The following is a 21125-nucleotide window of genomic DNA, read 5'->3' on the forward strand; positions in this document are numbered from 1 at the left end:
GGAGGGAATGGATTGTCCCTCTGCTCCAGCATGCCCCAGTTGCTGGCTGGGGAAACCTCCCTGTGTGGGTTGAGTTGCCTGGAGACAGACCCACGGCAGGGGCTAGGCCTCCAGGCACTGTGGGTGACTGCCTGGCAGGGTGCCACGAATAGCCTACCCTGTGGGTATGGTGTGTCACAGATCCACTGGGGTGGGCGGGGGGCAGCAGGGTTGGGGGCCAGGTGCTGCAGCTTCCTGGTCAGCTTCTCAGTCCTGAGGGCTCAGATCAGCCGTCAGTCTGCCGCTGTGCAAGCTGTCTTCCAGCCACTGCTGCAACTGGGGAGGGGTGGGCCTAAGGGAGGAACAGCTTCAGGAGTGCCACATCCTGGTGAGGAACAATAAGTGCAAAACTTAGTGGCTGCTGCAGTTGGGGAGGAGGGAGCCTGAAGGGAGGAGATGCCTAGGTATAGCCACCTGCTGGTGAGAAGGGGTAAGTGCAAGTAGGCTAACTTGAGGTGTGTTTTGTTGTTGAGCTGTTGTTTTTTTTCATATTTTTATTATATTCTTGTATTTTAAAATTATTATTATTTTTTCTCTTTTTGGGTGCATGAACTGGGAATTGAGCCCAGATTCCTGCCTGGTAGGTGGCCATTCTACCACTGAAGTACCTGTGTACCCAGACCTAGCTTTTAATAAACATCAAGTTGGACTGTATCCCCCACATGAGATCCAGACCTTGGCTTGGCAGTGAATATCTGACATACCAAGAGCAAAAGGAAACCATCAACACAAAATCATTACAAAACATTAGACGAGTGAAGGAAAGCAACTTGCAAAGTATCTTATTGAAGATAATTAAATGCCCTGGACACAACAGAAAATCACAAAGTATGTGATAATATAAGCAGAAATCGTGCAGCCAAATGATGAAATCAAAACTCTAGAGGGAACACAGAATATGGAACAACTACTCAAGAATATTTATAAAGGAATAAAGGATACTAGGAAAATATTAGAAGAGCATAAAGAATTCGAAAGATTAAACAGAAAAATGGCAGATCTCACAGAAATGAAAGATACAGTAATCCAAATTAGAAATATACTAGATATGTATCATAGCAGATTCGAAGAAGCAGAAGAAAGAACAAGTGAGTTAGAGAACAGAACAGTTGAACTAGAGTGCACAAAAGAACAAATGGCAAGAGATGGAAAAAACGGAACTGGATCCTAGGGAAATGACAGACAAGAAGAGGCACACCAATACAAGAATCACTTACGTCCCAGAGGGAGAAGAGAAGAATAAAGGGCTGGGAAAGTTAGTTGAAGATATAATTGGGGAAAACGTCCCAACCCTTATAAAAGATAAAAATATGCAAATCAAAGAGGCCCCCAAAACTCCAAATAGAATATAAGAATAAGCCTACTCGAAGACACATACTAATTAAACTGTCAAATGCTGAAGAGAAACAGAAAGTCCTGAAAGCAGCATGGGAAAAGCGATCTGCTACATACAAGGGAATATATATATGACTGGCTTTGGACTACTCAACAGGCACCATGGAAGCAACAAAGCAAGGTACGATATATTTAAGATCTTGAGCAAGAAAGGCTTTTAGCCAAAAATTTTTTATCCAACCAAGTTATCTTTCAAAATTGACGGAGACCTTTTATCTACCTTATCTACAGACAAGTAAAACATATGGATTAAAAATAAATAAATAATAGGGGGAACAAATGTTAAAATAAATTTAGTAGATTGAAATGCTAGTGATTAATGAAAGGGAAGGGTAAGGGGTAAGGCATGTATGAATTTTTTTCTGCTTTCTTTTTCTGAATTGATGCAAATGTTCTAAGAAATGATCAAGATGATGAATATACAACTATGTGATGATATTGTGAGTTACTGACTATATAACAAGAATGGAATGATCATATGGCAAGAATGTTGATGTCTGTATGTGGTTATGTTTCATAAATAAAAAATAAATTAATTAAATAAAAAGAAAAGCTTTTCTTTAAAATATTAAAAAAATTATTGAGGGAGAGATTAAAATGTCCAAAGACAAACAAAGATTGAGAGAACTAGTCAACAAGAGACCAGCCCTACAAAAAATACTTAAGGGAGCCCTGCCAGCTGATTAAAAAACAAAACAAAACACAGGAGCAGGAGGTCTGGAAGAGGGCACAATACTCATGAATACCAGTAATGGTAAATTAATGGATAAAAAGACAAAAAAAAAAAAAAGCAAAATAATATAGAAATCTGACAAATAAAAATTAAAGGATAAGATGGTAGAGTCAAAACTGCTTTTACAGTAATTACTTTGAACACTCATGGACTAAACTCTTCAATTAAAAGATACAGACTGGCAGAACTTATTAAAAATATAAGCATCAATATGGTGTTTATAAAAGACACATCTTGGACTCAAGGACACAGTTAGATTGAAAGTGAAAGTATGGAAAAAAGATGTCCTATGCAAGCTGTAACCAAAAGAAAGCAGGAATAGCTATATTAATATCAGATAAAATAGACTATAAATGATAAGACACCATAAGAGACAAGAAAGGATACTACATATTAATAAAAGGGACAAGTCACCAAAAGGAAATAACAATCATAAATGTTTACACTCCCAATTAAGGAGCTTCAAAGTACGTGAGGCAAACATTGGCCAAACTGAAGGGAGCAAAAGACGTTTCAACATTAATAGTAGAAGACTTCAATATACCACTCTCCACTATATACAGAACAACCAGACAGAGGATCAATAAGGAAACAGAGAACCTAAACAAAGGGATAAATGAATTAGACCTAACAGACATACATATCGTTATACCCCAGAACACCAGGATACACATTCTTTTCTAGTGCATGTTGAACATTTTCCACGATAGATCATATACAGGGACACAAACCTGAGTCTTTATAAATTTAACAAGATTGAAATTATCCAAAGCACTTTCTCTGACCACAATGAAATGAAGCTGGAAATTAATAATCACCAAACAACCGGTTCTTTCACAAATATATGGAGATTAAACAACATACTTTATTAAATATTCAGTGAGTCAAGGAAGAAATCATTAGGGAAGTTGGTAAATATGTGGAGATGAATGAAAATGAGAATACAATGTATCAAAACTTACGGGATAGGGCAGGCCACAGTGGCTCAGCAGGCAAGAATGCTTGCCTGCCATGCCAGAGGACCCGGGTTCGATTCCCAGTGCCTGCCCATGCTAAAAAAAAAAAAAAAACTTACGGGATATGGCAGAGGGAGTGCCAAGAGGCAAATTAAATGCATTAAATGATTATATTAAAAAACAAGAATGAGCAAAACTTGAGTACTTAACTGTTCACCTGGAGAATTCAGAGAAAGAACAGCAAACCCCAAAGCAAATAAAAGAAGAGCAAGACCAAAGAATAAAGCAGAAATAAATTAGGGAACAATAAAACAGTTGAAAGAATTGAGAAAACCAAAAGTTGGTTCTTTGAGAAAATGAATAAAATTGATGGAAAGTGAATAAAATAGCTGGACAAACAAAGAAAAAAAAAAGAGAGGACACAAACAAAATCAGAAGTGAGAGGGGGGTCGTTACCACAGCTCATGAAGAAATTTTAAATATCATAAGAGAATACTAAGACCAACTATATGTCAACAAACTAGACAACTTAGATGAAATGGGTGAATTCAAAGAAACACACAGACTATCTATACTGACTTGAGAAGAAATAGAAGATCTCAACAAACCAAATATAAGAGATTCAGTCAATCATAAAAAATCTTCCCACAAAGAGCCAAGGACCAGACAGCTTCACAGGGGAATATTATCAAACATTCCAAAAAGAACTAATACCAATCCTGCTCAAACTCTTCTAAAAAATTTGAGGAAAAAGGAATGCTACCTAACTCATTTTATGAAGCCAATATCACTCTAATAGAAAACCAGATAAAGATGCTACAAGAAAGGAAAACTATAGACCAATCTCCTTATTGAACACAGATGCAAAAATTCTTAATAAAATACTAGCAGATTGAATCCAAAGACACATTAAAAGAATTATACATCATGACCAAGTGGGGTTTATACCAGTTATGCAAGGATGGCTCAACACAAGAAAATCAATCATGTAATACAGCACATTAGCAAACTGAAAGGGAAAAATCACACGATCATCTCAATTGATGCTGAAAACCATTTGACAAAATTCAACATCCTTTTCTGATAAAAACACTTCAAAAGTTACCAAAGGTAACTTCCTCAATATGATAAAGGGCATATACAAAAAACCAATAGCCAGCATGATACTCAATGGAGAGAGACTGAAAGTATTCCCTCTAAGATCAGGGGACAAGGATGCTCTCTGTCATCACTATTATTCAACATTGTACTAAAAGTTCTAGCTAAAGCAGTTAGGCAAGAAAAAGAAATAAAAGGCATTCAAATTGGAAAGGAAAAAATAAATTTTTCAGTATTTGCAGATGACAAAATCCTTTATATAGAAATTCCTGAAAAATCTAAAACAAAGTTACTAGATCTAATAAACAAATTCAGCAAAGTGGCAGGGTACAAAAGCAACATGCAAAAATCAGTAGGGTTTCTATATACTGGTAATAAGCAATATGAGGAGGAAATTAAGAAAAAAGTTCCACTTACAATAGTAACTAAGAGAATCAAGTATCTAGGAATAAATTAAACCAAGGATGTGAATGACTTGTACACAGAAGACTATAAAACATGGCTAAAAGAAATCAAAGGGCTAAATAAATGGAAGGAGATCCTGTCATGGATTGGAAGACTAAATATTAAGATGTCAATTCTACCCCAAATGGTTTACAGATTCAACTCAATCCCAATCAAAATGCCAGTAGCTGACTTTGCAGAAATGGAAAAGCCAATTATCAAATACATATGGTATTATTTTTAGGGGGCGGATGTGTGCACGGTCTGGGAATCAAACCTGGGTCTCCCACATGGAAGGCGAGCATTCTACAACTGAACCACCTGGGCACCCTATTAAATTTATTTGAAAGGGTAAAGGGCCCTGATTAGCCAAAAACATCTTGTAAAAGAGTTGGAGGACTCACACTTCCTGATATTAAAGTATATTACACAACTATGGTCAAAACAGCATAGTACTGGCACAAGGATAGATATATCAAGAAATGGAATTTAACTGAGAGTTCAGATATAGATCTTCACATCTATGGCCAATTGATTTTTTTCTCTCTAGTATGTGTATTTAAAGCATAATAAAATAAAAGTATTCCACAAAAAATTCCATATTTAACACCTTTGAAATACGAAGCATAGAATAATAATGCATTTGTGGGTTATAAACATAATACATTCCTTTTGAAGAATAAATATTTAATTGGAATAACATTTTGGTTGAAATAAGTATCACAGTAAATATTCACAGCAGTATCTGAGGTATATGGATACAAGAAAGGTGTTTTGTAAAAGACACTATGAACAATGGTAAAGCATTCATGAAAGGGCTGTAATATATTATTAATTTTACAATCATTGCACACAGTTGAATACTTTATTTATATAGGAAAACTCTTCATCCACCATTCCTGAACCTCTGCATATGAAACACAGTTACCCAGGGAACTAGTACTAATGTATAAATAAGATTCAGAATCAGATGTACCTTTCATTTTACTGTTTCTAAAATCAATTCAAATATTTAACTGAATCAATACAAAGTTTACATATAAACAGAAATATAAAGAGAACATTTTATAGGTGATTATAAAAATTAGAACTTATAATAATCTTCATAATTATCTGACATGTTCGCATTCAAAATTAAAATTTGGTTTACAAATAATGGTTTCTTAAAAAAATATGAACACTTAGGATACAAAAAATGATATAGTATCTGTGCTGGTTTGAAATCATTATGTACTGAAGGAAAGCTATATTCTCCTAATCCAATCTTATAGGGCCAGATCTATTTGGGTGGGACCTTTTGATTAGGTTGTTTCCTTGGAGCTATGATCCCGCCTATTCAAGTTGGGTCTTACTCGCTTATTGGGGTCCTTTAAGAGAGGGGCATTTTAGAGAGGACACAGACATTTGGAGATTTAGACAGAACGCCCCAGGAGATATTAAGAAAGGAGGAGCTAAGAGAGCCATTTTAAAACCAACTCAGGAGAGAAGAGCCAGTAGACATCGCCATGTGCCTTCCCATGTGACAGAGAAACCCCCGGATTCAATTAGCCTTTCTTGAGTGAAGGGATCCCTTGTTGATGCCTTAATTTGGACATTTTGAAGGCCTTAGAATTGTAACTTATTAAATCCCTGTCATAAAAGCCAATATACTTCTGGTATATTGCATTCTGGCAGCATTAGCAAACCAAAGCACTATCCAAAACAAAATGTTTCCACATGTAGAAAATGATCAGAGATTTCCCTGATAATTAAATTCTTTCCAGTTATTTCTTTCTAGCAGATAGATTCACTAAGTAGAAAAGCTCAAATCTTTGGTTAAAAGTCACTGTGAGGAATTAAGCTAATGAATTTTAGATCTATGTATTTTTTATGCAATTTTATTGAGATATATTCAATTATATTATCTATCCAAATTGTACAATCAATGTGAGCCATTGATTATATCATCATATAGTTGTACATTCATCACCGCAATTTTGTAAAATTTTCATTACTCCCCCTAAAAAGAAATAAAAATAAAAAAGAAAACCTAAAACAACACATACCCCCTAACCCCACCCATCATTATTATTTTTTTTGCCTTTATTTTATTACTCATCTATCCATATGCTGGCTAAAGGGAGTGTCAGTCACAATTTTTTTATAATCACATGGTCACATTAAGAAAACTATATAGTTATACAATCATCAAAGGTCAAGGATTACAGTTTAACAATTTCAAGTATTTCCTTCTAGCTATTCTAATACACTAAAAACTAAAAGAAATATCTAAATAATGAGCCAATAGTCATAATCATTTATTAAATCCTAATATTTCAGTTACACGCCCTCCTTCTCAATTGATCATTTTCTCACTCTTCATGGATATCTGGGCAATGACCATTTTAACATCTTGATGCTGGATAGGGCTGTCGACCTTATAGGATAGAGGAATGAAACTGGCCGATGTTCTTGCAGAAACTGGTATCTCTGGGTTTCAGGGCTTATCTGCTATAGGAACAATCTGGAGACCTTAAGTTTCTGAAAAAAATAAACTTACTAAGAAAACCTTTTATAGAGTCTTAGAGCTCAGGGTATTCATTAGTGTTTTCAGCAATACTGTTAGTTGGAGCTTGAAAAATGCAGTTTTCAATATCAGGCTGAAGCTTGCAGAAGAGTTACCTCCAGAATACCTTCTTAACTCTATTTGAAATCCCTTATCCACTGAAACTTTATTTTGTTTCATTTCTCTTCTCCCTTTGATTAAGAAAGCATTCTCAATCCCATGATTCCAAGGTCAGGCTCATCCCTAGAAGTCATGTCCCACATTGCCAGAGTGACTTATACCACTGGAGTCACGTCCTACGTGGGGGTCAGGGAGTGTAGTGAGTTTGTAGAGTTGGCTTAGAGATAGGGGCTACATCTGAACAAACAGAGGTTCTCTGGGGGTGACTCAGGCTAATTATAAGCAGGTTTAGCTTCACCATTGCAGAAATAAGTTTCATAAGAGCAAGCCCAAGATTGAGAGCTTGGCTTATTAAACTGGGAATCCCTAATGTTTGAGAGTATATCAGGAATTTCCCAGGTGGGGAAGTTGAATAGTTCTACACTTTTTCCCAGTCCCTCAAGGGTTCTTTGCAAATACATATTTTTTATTTTTTTTAACCAAAATACATTGGAATGTATAGAGGTATTACCTTAACCTTTACAGAATTAGAAGATCTCATTCCCTATTCTAGATTCCATGTAAGTATGTTGTTTAATGTTGACTTTCAGAGCTGCAGAACTCTAACTCTGAGTCTCAGGTGTTACAGATACCCAAAATTCCAGGGAACTACCAAGTTATAAACAAAAAGTAAAGCATCTCAGAATTTATAAATAACAGTTAAAACTCAGGAATAGATATGATGTCTGTAAGATCTTACATGCTAGGTACCTCTACAATGAACCTTATTGAACATTCTGTACTCCTTAATCACCAATTGCTCAATCTCTGCCGTTTCTGTATCCCCTGACAACCTATGCTCTTGAATTCAATTCTTAGAGTTTGCTCATCACAGTTTATATTAGTGAGACCATATACAGTCAATGATTTTTGATAAGGCTGTCAAGTCCACTCAATTGGGAAAGGATAGTCTGTTCAACAAATGGTGCTGGAAGAACTGTATGTTCATATACAGAAGAAAAAGGACTTCTATCTAAAAAATTTACAAAAATTAACTAAAACTGAATCAAAGACCTAAATACAAGAGCCTAGAGTATAAAACTCCTACAAGAAAAGTAAGGAAGCACCTTCAGGATCTTGTATTAGGCAATAATTTCTTGGACTTTACACTCAAAGCACAAGCAACAAAAGAAAAAATAGATGAATGGGATCTCCTCAAAATTAAAAACTTTTGTCAAAAAGTTAAAAGAAAACCTACTCAGTGGGAGATGTATTTGGAAACAACCTATCTGATAAGGGTATAATATCCAGAATATAAAAGATATCTTAGAATGCAACAAACAATAAACAGACAAACAACGGAATTTAAAAATAGGCAGAAGAGGGTGGTGTGATGGTGACTCAGTGGCAGAATTCTTGCCTGCCATGCTAGAGACCTGGGCTCGATTCATGGTGCCTGCCCATGTAAAAAAATTTTTTTTTAATTTAAAAAAGGGCAGAAGACTTGAACAGACATTTCTCCAAAGAGGATATACAAATGGCTAAAAAGCACGTTAACAGATGCTCAGCATCACTAACTATTAGGGAAATGCAAATCAAAACCACAAAGAAATATCACTTCACATCCAATAGAAGGACAACTATAAAAAAAAAAAACAGAAAATTACAAGTGTTGGAGAGGATGTGAAGAAATAGGAACACTCATTTATTGCTGGTGGGAATGCAAAACAGTGCAGCATCCGTGGAAGACAGTTTGATGGTTCCTCAGGAAGCCAAGTATGGAATTATCACATGACCCAGCAATCCCGCTGTTAGGTATAGACACAGGAAAATTGAAAGCAGAGGTTTCAAACAGATATTTGCACACCAAAGTTCATAGTGGCATTATTCACAATTACCAAAAGATAGAAGTAACCCAAGTGTCCATCAGCCAATGAACGGATAAACAAAAAATTGTATACACATATGATGGAATACTCAGCCATAAAAAGGAATGAAGTCCTGATGCATGCAACGACATGGATGAAGCCCAAAGATATTATGTTGAGTGAAATAAGTCAGGCACAAAAGGACAAATATTGCATGATCTCACTGAAATCTAATCATAATAAGTAAAATCGAGTTATAATCTATAATACAGGTTATCAGGGGATAGATTTTTGGTAGAGAATGGGAGGTTGATGCTTAATTTGTAAAGAATTTTTATTCAGGTTACTACTAGTATAAAAGATAAAACATTGTATCGTATAACACAGTGAACCCTGCTGTGGATGATGGACTGCGGTTAATAATGCAAGTATTCAGAATGTTCTTTCATTAATTATAACAAATGCATGACACTCTAGTAGCTACTAGTACTAGTAGCAAGGGCTTAGCTCAACCAAGTTCCAACTGCCGAACCGATTAACAAATTCTGACTACAGAAAACAGGCCACCAGCACAGATAAACTGGGAATAAGCAATAAAGGAACTTTGCCCCTGCAGGGAGGGGGTGGGGCTGATGGAATTTTTTTTAAAAAAGAGGCTTTTTCAGTTGGACAGCACAAAATACTGGAAAAGGGCTGGACAACAAGAAAAGGGGGCACATAGAGCCTAGAGATACATGGAGTCATGTACCAACTCAAGCTCTTGATTGACAAACTTGAAGACTGGGGGTCCAGCTTTGAGAAGCTTTTTTGCTTTTCTTTTTACTTCTTAATAGCTCATTAAATAGAACTGGAAGCCTCTCAGGCTCCAACATGGCCCCAGCCAAGGTCAGAATTAAAGCTTGTCTAAGAGGCAAAGTAATTAGTCAGGTGAAAGGGGTTAATTCCCTAAAGGGTGTATCTTCCCCAAGAGAAAGGTGGGGGGGGGCCCAGCTCAAATGGAATCCCTCCTTCAAGGAATTCAGGCCTTGGGACTGGAAAACAGAAGCAATCAAAGCCATCCTACCTCGTCACCTCTGTCTCAACCATGCCCCTGGCACAGATAGTCACCTGAAATTAAAGGCACTGCGTCACTTTAAGCTGGTGGCAAGCTGTTCTAGTTTGCTAGTTTACAGCTCTAAGGCCAAGAAAATGTCTCAATTAAAACAAGTCTATAGAAATGTCCAATCAAAGGCATTCAGGAAAAGATATGTTGGTTCAGGAAGACTGATGAAGTTCAGGGTTACTCTCTCAAGTGAGAAAGCACATGGCGAACACAGTCAGAGTTCCTCTCTCATCTGGAAAGGGACATGGCGAACACAATCAGGGTTCCTCTCTCATCTGGAAGGGCACATGGTGAACAGGGCGTCATCTGCTAGCTTCTCCTCTGGCTTCCTGTTTCATGAAGCTCCCTGGGAGGCGTTTTCCTTCTTCATCTCCAAAGGTCACTGGCTGGTGGACTCTGCTTCTTGTGGCTATGTTGTTCTGCTCTGCTCTCTCTGAATCTCCCATTCTCCAAAATGTTTCCTCTTTTATAGGACTCCAGTAAACCAACCAAGACCCAACCAAATGGGTGGAGACATGTCACCACCTAATCCAGCTTAACAACCACTCTTGACTAAATCACATCATCCAGGGAGATGATCTGATTACAGTTTCAAACATACAGTATTGAATAGGGATTATTCTACCTTTATGAAATGGGATTTTGATTAAAACATGGCTTTTCTAGGGGGCATACATCCTTTCAAACTAGCACAGAAGCTGTGGACAGACAAATGCCACATGCTGGGAAGGACAGGGAAAGCACAGTCTAGAGGATTCATAGGAAAGTCTGAAAACCTGCTGGGTCTCACCCTGAGGAAAAACTGATGTTCTTTCTTTCTTGGTCATGGGCCAGTCTGGTCTGGGAAAATGTGACTGGGTGTGATAGTTAGATTCAGTTGTCAACTTGGCCAGGTGAACGTGCTAAGTTCTGTTGCTGCAGACATGAGCCAATGGTACGTGAACCTCACCTGTTGCTGATTTACATCTGCAGTCAGCTAGAAGGTGGGCCTGCTGCAATGAAGGACGTTTGACTTAATTGGCTGGTGCTTAAATGAGAGAACGCAATGTAGCACAGCCTAGTAGCTCCGCATTCCTCATCTCGGCACTCGCAGCTCAGCCCAGGCCTTTGGCGATGCAGAAAGAAGTCACCCCAGGGAAAGTTGTTGGAACCCAGGGACCTGGAGAGAAGGCCAGCAGAGACCATCCTGTGCCTTCCCACGTAGGAAAGAACCTCAGTGGAAAGCTAGCTGCCTTTCCTCTGAAGAACTAACAAAATAAATCCCCTTTTATTAAAAGCCAATCAGTCTCTGGTGTGTTGCATTCCAGCAGCTAGCAAACGAGAACACTGGGGTTGATCATATCTGAGGAAACCCTCTTCAAAAAAAAAAAAGGCTCCACATAGATAGGTAAAGAAACAGAAAACAAGAACTGAAAAATTCTGATCAGTTAAACAGAACCTATACTAGAAGTCTAGATTAAGTGGAACTGAATGCCAAAGAACAAATAAAGAACAAAGCCATCCATGAAGAAAACCCTAGGTAAAAGAGTGAAAACAACTTCCAGAATAAGCTAATTAAGGAAATCAAATGCCTAGATGCCAACAAAAAAAACAAGTCATACTAGGAAAATAAAAGATATGGCCTATCAAAAGAACAAACCAACAGTTCAAATGATACAGGAGTTGAAATAACTAATTCAGGATGTTCAAACAGACATACAGAACCTCATAAAAAAATCAAATCATTGAGTTGAGGGAGGATATAAAGAAGACACCGGGAGAACAAAAAGAAGAACTTGAAAGTTTGAAAAAATAAATTGCAGAACTTACAGGAATGAAAGGCACGAAAAGAAGAGATTAAAAAAAAACAATGAAAACCTACAACAATAGATTTGAAGAGGTAGAAGAAAGGTTTAGTAAACAAGAGGACTGGACATCTGAAACCTGTCACACAAAAGAAACTATAGGGGAAAGAATGGAAAAATATGAGCAGGGTCTCAGGGAACTGAATGACAACACGAAGTGCATGAATATAAGTGCGTGTTGTGCGTGTCCCAGCAGGAGAAGACAGGGGAAAAGGGGCAGAAAGACTAAAGGAGGACACTATCACTGAAAATTTCCCATCTCTTACAAAGACATAAAATTATAGATCCAAAAAGTAGAACGTACCCCAAACAGAATAGATCCAAATAGACATACTCCAAGACACTTAGTAATCAGATTGTCAAAAGTCAAAGACTATGAGAGAATTTTGAAAACATCAAGAGAAAAGCAATCCATCATATACAAGGGAAATTCAATACAACTATGTGTGGTTTTTCAGCAGAAAACATGGAGTCAAGAAGTCAGTAGTATGATACATTTAAGATTCTAAAAGAGAAAAATTGCCAGCCAAGAATTCTATACCCAGTAAAACTGTCCTTAAATAATGAAGGAGAGATTAAAATATTTTCAGACAATCTCTGAGATACTTTGAGACTGGTTCTACAAGAAATACTAAGGGGAGCACTACAGGCAAATAGGAAAAGACAGGGGAGAGAGGTCTGAAGAAGAGTATAGAAATGAAGACTCTCAGTAAAGGTAAAAAACATTAGATATGACATATGAAATCCAAAAGACAAAAAAATGATACAAGCACTGCCTTTACAGCAATAACATTAAACGTTTTGGCTTATACTCCCCAATTAAAAGTTACAGACTGGCAGAATGGATTAAAAAACAGGATATGCTGTCTACAGGAGACTCACTTTTGACCCAAGGACAAAAATAGGTTGAAAGTGAAAGGTTGAGAAAAGATATTTCATGCAAACAACAATCAGAAAAAAGCAGGAATAGCTATACTAATCTAATATCCAACAAATTAGATTTCAAATGTAAAACAAATAAAAACAGAAAAAAGCAGGAATAGCTATACTAATCTAATATCCAACAAATCAGATTTCAAATGTAAAACAATTAAAATGTTTTAATTTTTAAAACATTAAAACATTGTTTTAATTTAAAAAACAAATGTAAAAACAATTAAAAGAGATAAAGAAGGATACTATGTATTAATGAAAGGAACAATTATAACAATCATAAATATTTATGCACCGAGCCAGATACATGAGGCAAACACAGACAATACTGAAAGAAGAAGTAGACATCTCTATCTTAATCATTGGAGACTTAAATTCCTTACTCTGATCAATGGATAGAAAATCTAGACAGAGGACCAATAAGGAAACAGATTTTGAATAATAAATGAACTAGACTTACTAGACACTTACAGATCATTACACCCCACAACAGCAGGATACACATTTTTCTGACGTGCTCATGGACCATTCTCAAAGATAGATCATATGCTGGGTCACAAAGCAAGTCTCAATAAATTAAAAATGACTGAAATCATACAAAACACTTTCTCATATCATAATAGAATGAAGTTAGAAATCTATAACAGGCAGAGGGAATTCACATGAGAATTGAAAAAAGAAATAGAGAAATGTGATTACCTCAAAATTAAATGCTTTTGTGCAGCAAAGAACTTTGTCAGGAAAGTAAAAATGCAAGCTACTCAATGGGAGACAATATTTGGAATCCACATATCAGATAAGGGTTTAGTATACAGAATATATCAAGAGACTCTTCATTCAACAACAAAAGATACACAACCCAATTTAAAAATGGACGAAAGACATGAACAGACACTTCTCAGAAGAGAAAATAAAAATGGCTAAAATGTACATGAAAAGATGCTAAACTTCCCTGGAGATTACAAAAATGCAAATCATAATCACAATGAGATATTATCTGACACCACTAGAATGCCAATTCAAAAAAAACAGATAACAAGTGCTGAAAAGAACTTGGAGAAAGAGGCACACATATTCATGGCTGGTGGGAATGTAAAATGGGACAACTACTCTGTAAGACAGTTCGGTAGTTCCTTAGGAAGCTAAGTATGAAACCGCCATGTGATCCAGTAATACCATTTTCAGGTATATATTCAGAGGATCTGAGGGCAAGGACACAAGTACACATTTGCACACCAATATTTATAACATTTGCACACCAATGTTTATAGCAGCATTATTTACTATTGCCAAGAGATGGAAACAGCCCAAATGTTCATCAACAGATGAGTGGCTAAACAAGCTGTGCTATACACATATGAATATTATGCAGCTGTAAGACGGAATAAAGTCATGAAGCATGTAGCAACATGGATGAACCTTGAGGACATTAAGCTGAGTGAAATTAGCCAGAAACAAAAGGACAAATACTGTATAGTCTCACTAATATGAACTAACATTACTGAGTGAACTTTGAGAGTTGAAGTTAGGAATACAGGTTATCAGAAGATAGAAACAAGATAGAGATTGGGCATTTGGTGCTGAAGGAATATAGATTGTGCAACAGGTCTGATTGTAAAATGTCGGAAATGGATAGCACAATAATATCTGATTGCAGCACAATAATGTAAATATATTGAATGAAGATAAATGTGAGTATGATTGGGGGAGAAGGGCTGGAGCACATATGAAACCAGAAGAAAACATAGAGGATAAAGACTGAGGCAGTAGACCTTAGGAATACCTACAGTGGATAATGATGGTGATTAAATGTACAAATATAAAAATGTTTTTGCATGAGGGGAAATGAATGTCAACATAACAAGGTACCGAAAATGGATGGTATACAGGAAAAAGTACAATCAATGTAAGCTAGGGTCTATAGTCACTAGTAACACTGTAATATGCTTCCACCGAATCTAACAAAGGAATTATGCCAAAAGTAAATGTCAATAGGTGGGAGGCATGGGGTAGGGGTATGGATTCTTTGTGAAAGAAAAGGAAATGTCTTTGTACAGATTATGGTGGTGATGCATGTCTACTTAGGTTGGATTGTATGATGTGTGAATAAAACTCTTTAAAAATGAACAAGAGAAACAAGTGCTAGAGAAAATGCAGAGAAAGAGATGTACCCATTCACTTTCGGTAGGGAAACTGAGAAGTGTAGACCCTTGGAAGGCAGTGTGGTGGTTCCACAGGAGGCTAGGGGTGGGGTTGTCATATGATTCTGCAAGTCCATTGCTCAGTATATACCTGGAGGAACTGAGTGTGGGGACAGGTATGAACATTTGCACACTGGTATTTATGGAGGCAGTATTCGTGATTCAAAATTGATGGAGGCGCCTAAGGGTACAATGACCGAGAAACTGAGGTGAATACATACAACAGACTACTGAGTGGCTGCAAGAAGGAACGAAGTTGTGAGGTATACAACTATGTGAATGAACCTTAAGGGCTGTGTGTTGAATGAAATGTCAGAAACAAAAAGACAAATATTATCATGCCTCACTCATATGGACTAACTATAAGATAAAAACTTGGTGAATTGAAGTAAAAATATAGGGCCTATTGTAAAGGGTCCTAGATTCTGTAAGATTGTAAACTCTTACAGAAATTACATATATTCAGGAATTATAACTGTTATTTCTAAATTCTGAGACACTGAGCTATTTGTATGTACCCTGACCATTTCCAGAAACTTCAGGTATTTATGTGACACCTGAGACTCAGTGTTAGAGCTCTGAAGCTATGAATGTCAGCACTACCCAATTCAGGAAATGTTTAAAAAGTTGATAAAGGGATATGACTTTGAGTAGAGACATGAATGAAGCTGAGCTGAATAGGACTAAGGTAGATCAGAATACAGGGTAAAGGATGATATGTCCATATTTTAAAACTTCAACTTCTGTGTGAGACTAAAGGGAGAGAAATGTTTATTTGGTGCAATATTTATATTTTGGGTAGCACATTACCTAACTTAACTTGTATGGTCAGTTTAGTTGAACACCATAAATTACATGGAAACTTGCATAGGCATGAGATCTGTTTGGTTTGTCTAGGTTAGTGTGAGGCCCTGATATATCCCAGAGTAATCTGGGCAGTGAATAAAGAAGTATTTGCAAAGTCTCCTAGAGGGACTAGGGAGAAAGGAGGAAATATTCAACTTCCCCATTTGGAGAATCCCTGATATTCTTGCAAGCAATGGAGACATTCAAATCAATAGAGTGAGCCTTCAATCTTGGGGTTTGCCCCTATGAAACGTATTCCTGCAAAGGATAAGCTAAGTCTACCTATAATTAGGCCAAAGAGTCACCCCCAGAGAGCCTCTTTTGTTCAGATGTGGCCTCTCTCTCTAAGCCAATTTGGCAGGTGAACTCACTGCTCTGCCTCCTACATGGGACATGACTCCCAGGGGTGTAAATCTCCCTGGCAACATGGGACAGAACTCCAAGGATGAGCTTGGACCTGGCATCTTGGGATTGAGAAAGCCTTCTTGACAAAAAGGGGGAAAAGAGAAATGAGACAAAATAAAGTGTCAGTCAGTGGCTGAGAAATTTCAAACAGAGTTGAGAGGTTATTCTAGAGGTTACTCTTATGCATTATATAGATATCTCTCTTTAGTTTATGGCATATTGAAGTGGCTGGAAAGAAGTCTCTGAAACTGTTGAGTTATGTTCCAGTAGCCTTGATTCGTGAAGATGATTGTGTAACTATATAGCTTTTACAGTGTGACTGTGATTGTGGAAACCTTGTGTCTGATGCTCCTTTTATCCAGGGTATGGATAGATGAGTAAAAAAAATAAGGATAAAAAATAAATAAATAATAGGGGATGTAGGGGGTAAAATAAATTGGGTAGAATGAAATACTAGTGGTCGATGAGAGGCAGGGGTAAGGGATATGGGATGTATGAGTTTTTTCATTTTCTTTTTATTTCTTTTTCTGGAGTGATGCAAATATTCTAAAAATGATCATGGTAATGAATACACAACTATGTGATCTTATTGTGAGCCACTGATTGTAAACCATGTATGTACAGTATGTGTGTAAAGATTTGTCAATAAAAATATTTAAAACAAAAACAAAAAACAAACAGTGCAATACGTAATCAGTAGCATATTAGCCTTGACAAAGTATTCTATATCTTCTGTACCTCAGGAGAATTTTAAAGTTTTCCCATAAAGATTTTACACATGCTTGTCAATGTTATTCCTGTATGTTTTATCTTCTCTTCCATTACATTTCCTGACTTGGATGGCTATTTATTTTTGCTTAGTTTCTAAGTACCCACTTTATTGAATTCTCTTAGTATTTATATTAATTTCTTGATGGATTCTTTTGGGTTTTCTAGTTATGTAATGATAAAGTTTAAATTCAAATTGTCTTAATATCTGCTGGAATATAAGTAAGTACAATGAAGATAAAGAATATTTCTACTATTTTTATTGTCTATCCTCATTACCTAGCATATTATCTTGCAAAAAGCAAGTAATCAATATGTTTATATTAAACAAATTATATGAATAAATCTTAGTTACTAAAACTTACCCCATTCTCTCCCCTCACAGTGATGCTCACTTTAGTCAAAAAATCAAACATAAATTAGGAAACTATTCATCTTTATCATCCCCTATACATATAAATTCTGAAAGAAATTGAGAATTTTATAATTTCTATGTATGTTTGGCTACAATTAATCTTATTTTAATCACTAAAAACCCTAATTATGAAATAAGCACTTTATTTTAAACACTTACCTTTTGGATCTTAGATCTGATGAATTAAACTGGATATTCATAGGTCCAGGATTTATTTCATGATCTACTTCAGAGGTGAGAAGATGCTGGGAATCATTATCCATATTTTCCATTTTTCTCAGACTCTAAGTACTGAAGAAGTTAGTTCTCTATAAACCACAAAAGATAAATAGCTTAAAGTTCAATTAAAATTATTTTATTATTCATAAGTAATACATTTACAGGCATAAGAAGTTGGAAAAATATTGGAATTTGCTGAAGATATCTTAATGAAGCATGTACATGCCTAAAATATTTATTGCATCAGAAACTTGTTAATTTGGAATAGAACTACTTATTTTTCAACTTAATAAAAAAATAAGTGGGGCAATCCATTTCCAGTAATAAATCAGATCACATTTTCTTGTAGAAAACAATGAAAAATACTGGATCAAATATTTAAAAGAACACAATTTGAAAAGCATAGACGTTATGAAAATCAGGCCAATGTTTAGGTGAAGTTAAACCTAGAGAGGTAAATGGTTCATGGAAACTGGTTCTGCTCTGAGTGCTTTTGCTTCCATCCAGGCGAAACTGGGCTGATGTTTTCAAGGCCTTATGAAGTGTTAAAGAAACAGAACACAAAGCCTAGGTTTCACCCAAAGTAATAAATTAAGTATAAAAAGAAATCATCCTCCATCTCACTCCCCACACACAATGCAACTAGGACTATAAAGAGCTATATCAACAGTGTAAAGAAGTAAACTCATCTCACTCCCTCACAAGGGAACTACAAGCAGTTTTTTGTGATACTGACCAGTGTGGCACCCATGTCTGGGTGTCTGTATTGAGGGGTGGGGTAGGGGCAAGGTGGGCATTATAACAGTTTGTTACCAGACGCTAATAATTTGTTACCATGAACTTTACCTCAAAAAAATTTAAAACTGTGAATTTAACTTGGGGTTAACTTTTTTGGTAGCATTTCTAGGTAGCTGGCAGAAATGAACACTTTCTGCAAGGATACACCATCATCCTAGGCCTCAAAGAAGTCATGCTAACAGGAAATCTTGTTGGTTCTTCCTTCAAATATATACAGAATTCGACCACTATTATTTCTCACCTAGATTACTGCAAAAGCTCTCTAATAATGTTTTCAACCTTGTCCTCTCACAATCTATTCCCTATAGAGTAGACGCCATTCAGTGACCAGTCAACCATCTCACTCAGAGTAAAAGCAAAATCCCCACAATGGTCTATGAAGTTCCACATAATCTGGCCCTCCATTACCTCTGTGACCTCATATCCTGCAATTTTCTTTCATGCTCACACCACTCCAGCCACACTTAATCTCCTTGCATTTTGCTTATACTACTTCAGCCATACTTGATCACCTTGCCTTTCCTTGAATATGCCAGGTATACATCTGCTTAGAGCGCTGACATTGCTTTTTCCTGTGCCTAAAAAGCTCTTTCAAATACCTACATGGCTAATTTCTTATATCTTTGTTCCTAGCAATTTTCAATGAAGCCTAAACTGACCACCCCTTTAAAAAGTTATAACCTGACCTATATCATCTCTTATATCATTCCATGGCAATATCTTCAAAACTGCAATAAAATCTATTTATTTATTATGCTTATTGTTAAACACGTCTTCTCCCACTATAATATATGTACTACATGAGTGGGATTTTGGTTATTTTGTGTATCCCAAGCATTCAGAACAGTGCCTGGTATGTAACGGGCAGTTTATGTATATACATTATTTAAAGAGAAGGAGGAGTATAACAGAGAAGACAGGATTTGGAGTATAACAGAGAAGACAGGATTTAACAAATGAGTATGACTGCTGAATCACTATACTGATATTTCGGTTGGTCTCCAGTGTCTTGCAGCAGCTAGAAGAAAAAATGAAAAATTGTGGAACTGTAACTCACATCAAACTTTAAAATCTGTTCTATAACTACTTGTTAAAATATACTTGGAAATTTACTGCTTTTTCATATATATGTTATATTTCACACACAAAAAAGTTAAACACATAACTACCCTATCACTATCAATTTCACTCTTAGGTATACACCCCACAGAATTGAAAGCAGGGACTCAAACAGATACTTGCACACCAATGTTCACAGAAGTATCATGCACAATAGCTGAGAGGCAAAACAACCCAAATATCCATCAACAGATAAATGAATAAAAATGTGATCTATCCTTACAGTGGAATACTATTTAGCCACAGAAATGGAATGAAGTTCTGATATGTGTGACCTCTAAAAACTGTAACACTGAGTGAAATAAGACAGATACAAAAGACAAATATTATATAATTCTAGTTCTATCTAGAATAAGCAAATTCATAAAGAGAGTAAGTAGACAGCTTACTATGGGCTAGGAGGAAGGGGAATTGGAAGTTATTGCTTGATGTGTAGAGTTTTTGTTCAGGGCAATCAAAAGTTTTAGTAACGGAAGGTGCGGTGATGGTAGTAAAACATAGTAAAAGTAATTAACGCCACTGAACTGTACATTAAAAATGGTTTAAATAGCAAATTTTATGATGTATCCACAATGAAAAAAAAAGTTGGCAGTGTCTTCTGGTAATGTTGAATTGAAGAGGTCAACAAATCCTCTTACCCCAAAACAACTATAAATAGGAAAAGATCATTTAAAAAAAACAACCATTTCACAGCTCTGGAAATTGACCAAAGGCAAACAACTGAGAAGCATTTATTTATGAAAAACTGCTGAAGCCTATAGTATTCTTGCATACAACTCCCTCCCTACTCCCTGCCCCATCCTTGCCTTGGTCAGCAAAGTAGTGTCACCAGGGTGGGTCCTGCCATAAAAACCAGTAGGTTAGGAACTGACATGATTTGGAGCAGAAGGTGAGGAACTCAATCCAAAACTGTTGTCATTAAAAATTGCAAACTCAGTAGGAAACAAACTAGGAAGCCTCAACAGCTCTGCTTATCTGAGGATACAGCTCCACTTGGTGAGAATAAAAGACTGATGACTAGCCAAAAATTTCACAGAAAGGTCCTGGAAATGAGAGGGTCATAGAGGGCTGGACAAGCTCTCCAGACATTCCTGGCTGAATGGAAGAATATGAACATGCTAGGGTTAGAACGCCCAATCAAGATCTCTACATATTCATGGATGACTAGGAAACCACACACACATATAAGGAGAGCCAGGAAAAAACAGATTAAAGTGGGGCCACTTCAAAAGTGCCTGAACTTTGAATGCAGTTCCCAACCCACATACAGATCAATAAACAGAGGACGGAGCCTACTG

At 36.5% G+C, this 21125-nt stretch overlaps 1 protein-coding gene across 9 annotated transcripts in view; it reads right to left on the reverse strand.

Moving 5' to 3' along the window:
• SLC38A9 (solute carrier family 38 member 9) overlaps positions 1-21125 on the reverse strand; it is a 143746-nt gene that overhangs the window by 93955 nt on the left and 28666 nt on the right. For 7 of the 9 annotated variants that reach the window (XR_013157976.1, XM_077117168.1, XM_077117165.1 and 4 more), the window contains one exon: positions 17851-17999. Coding sequence is in view for 6 of the 9 variants with exons in the window: in XM_077117168.1 (XP_076973283.1) it covers positions 17851-17963 (113 nt within the window). In the remaining 3 variants the exon portion in view is untranslated. Of the gene's footprint in view, positions 1-157; positions 365-17850; positions 18000-21125 lie in introns of those variants that run through there. The other 2 variants (XM_077117169.1, XM_077117171.1) reach the window with 2 other exon arrangements.

This window comes from Tamandua tetradactyla, chromosome 9 (genome assembly GCF_023851605.1).
Source record: "Tamandua tetradactyla isolate mTamTet1 chromosome 9, mTamTet1.pri, whole genome shotgun sequence".
Classification (NCBI taxonomy): domain Eukaryota; kingdom Metazoa; phylum Chordata; class Mammalia; order Pilosa; family Myrmecophagidae; genus Tamandua; species Tamandua tetradactyla.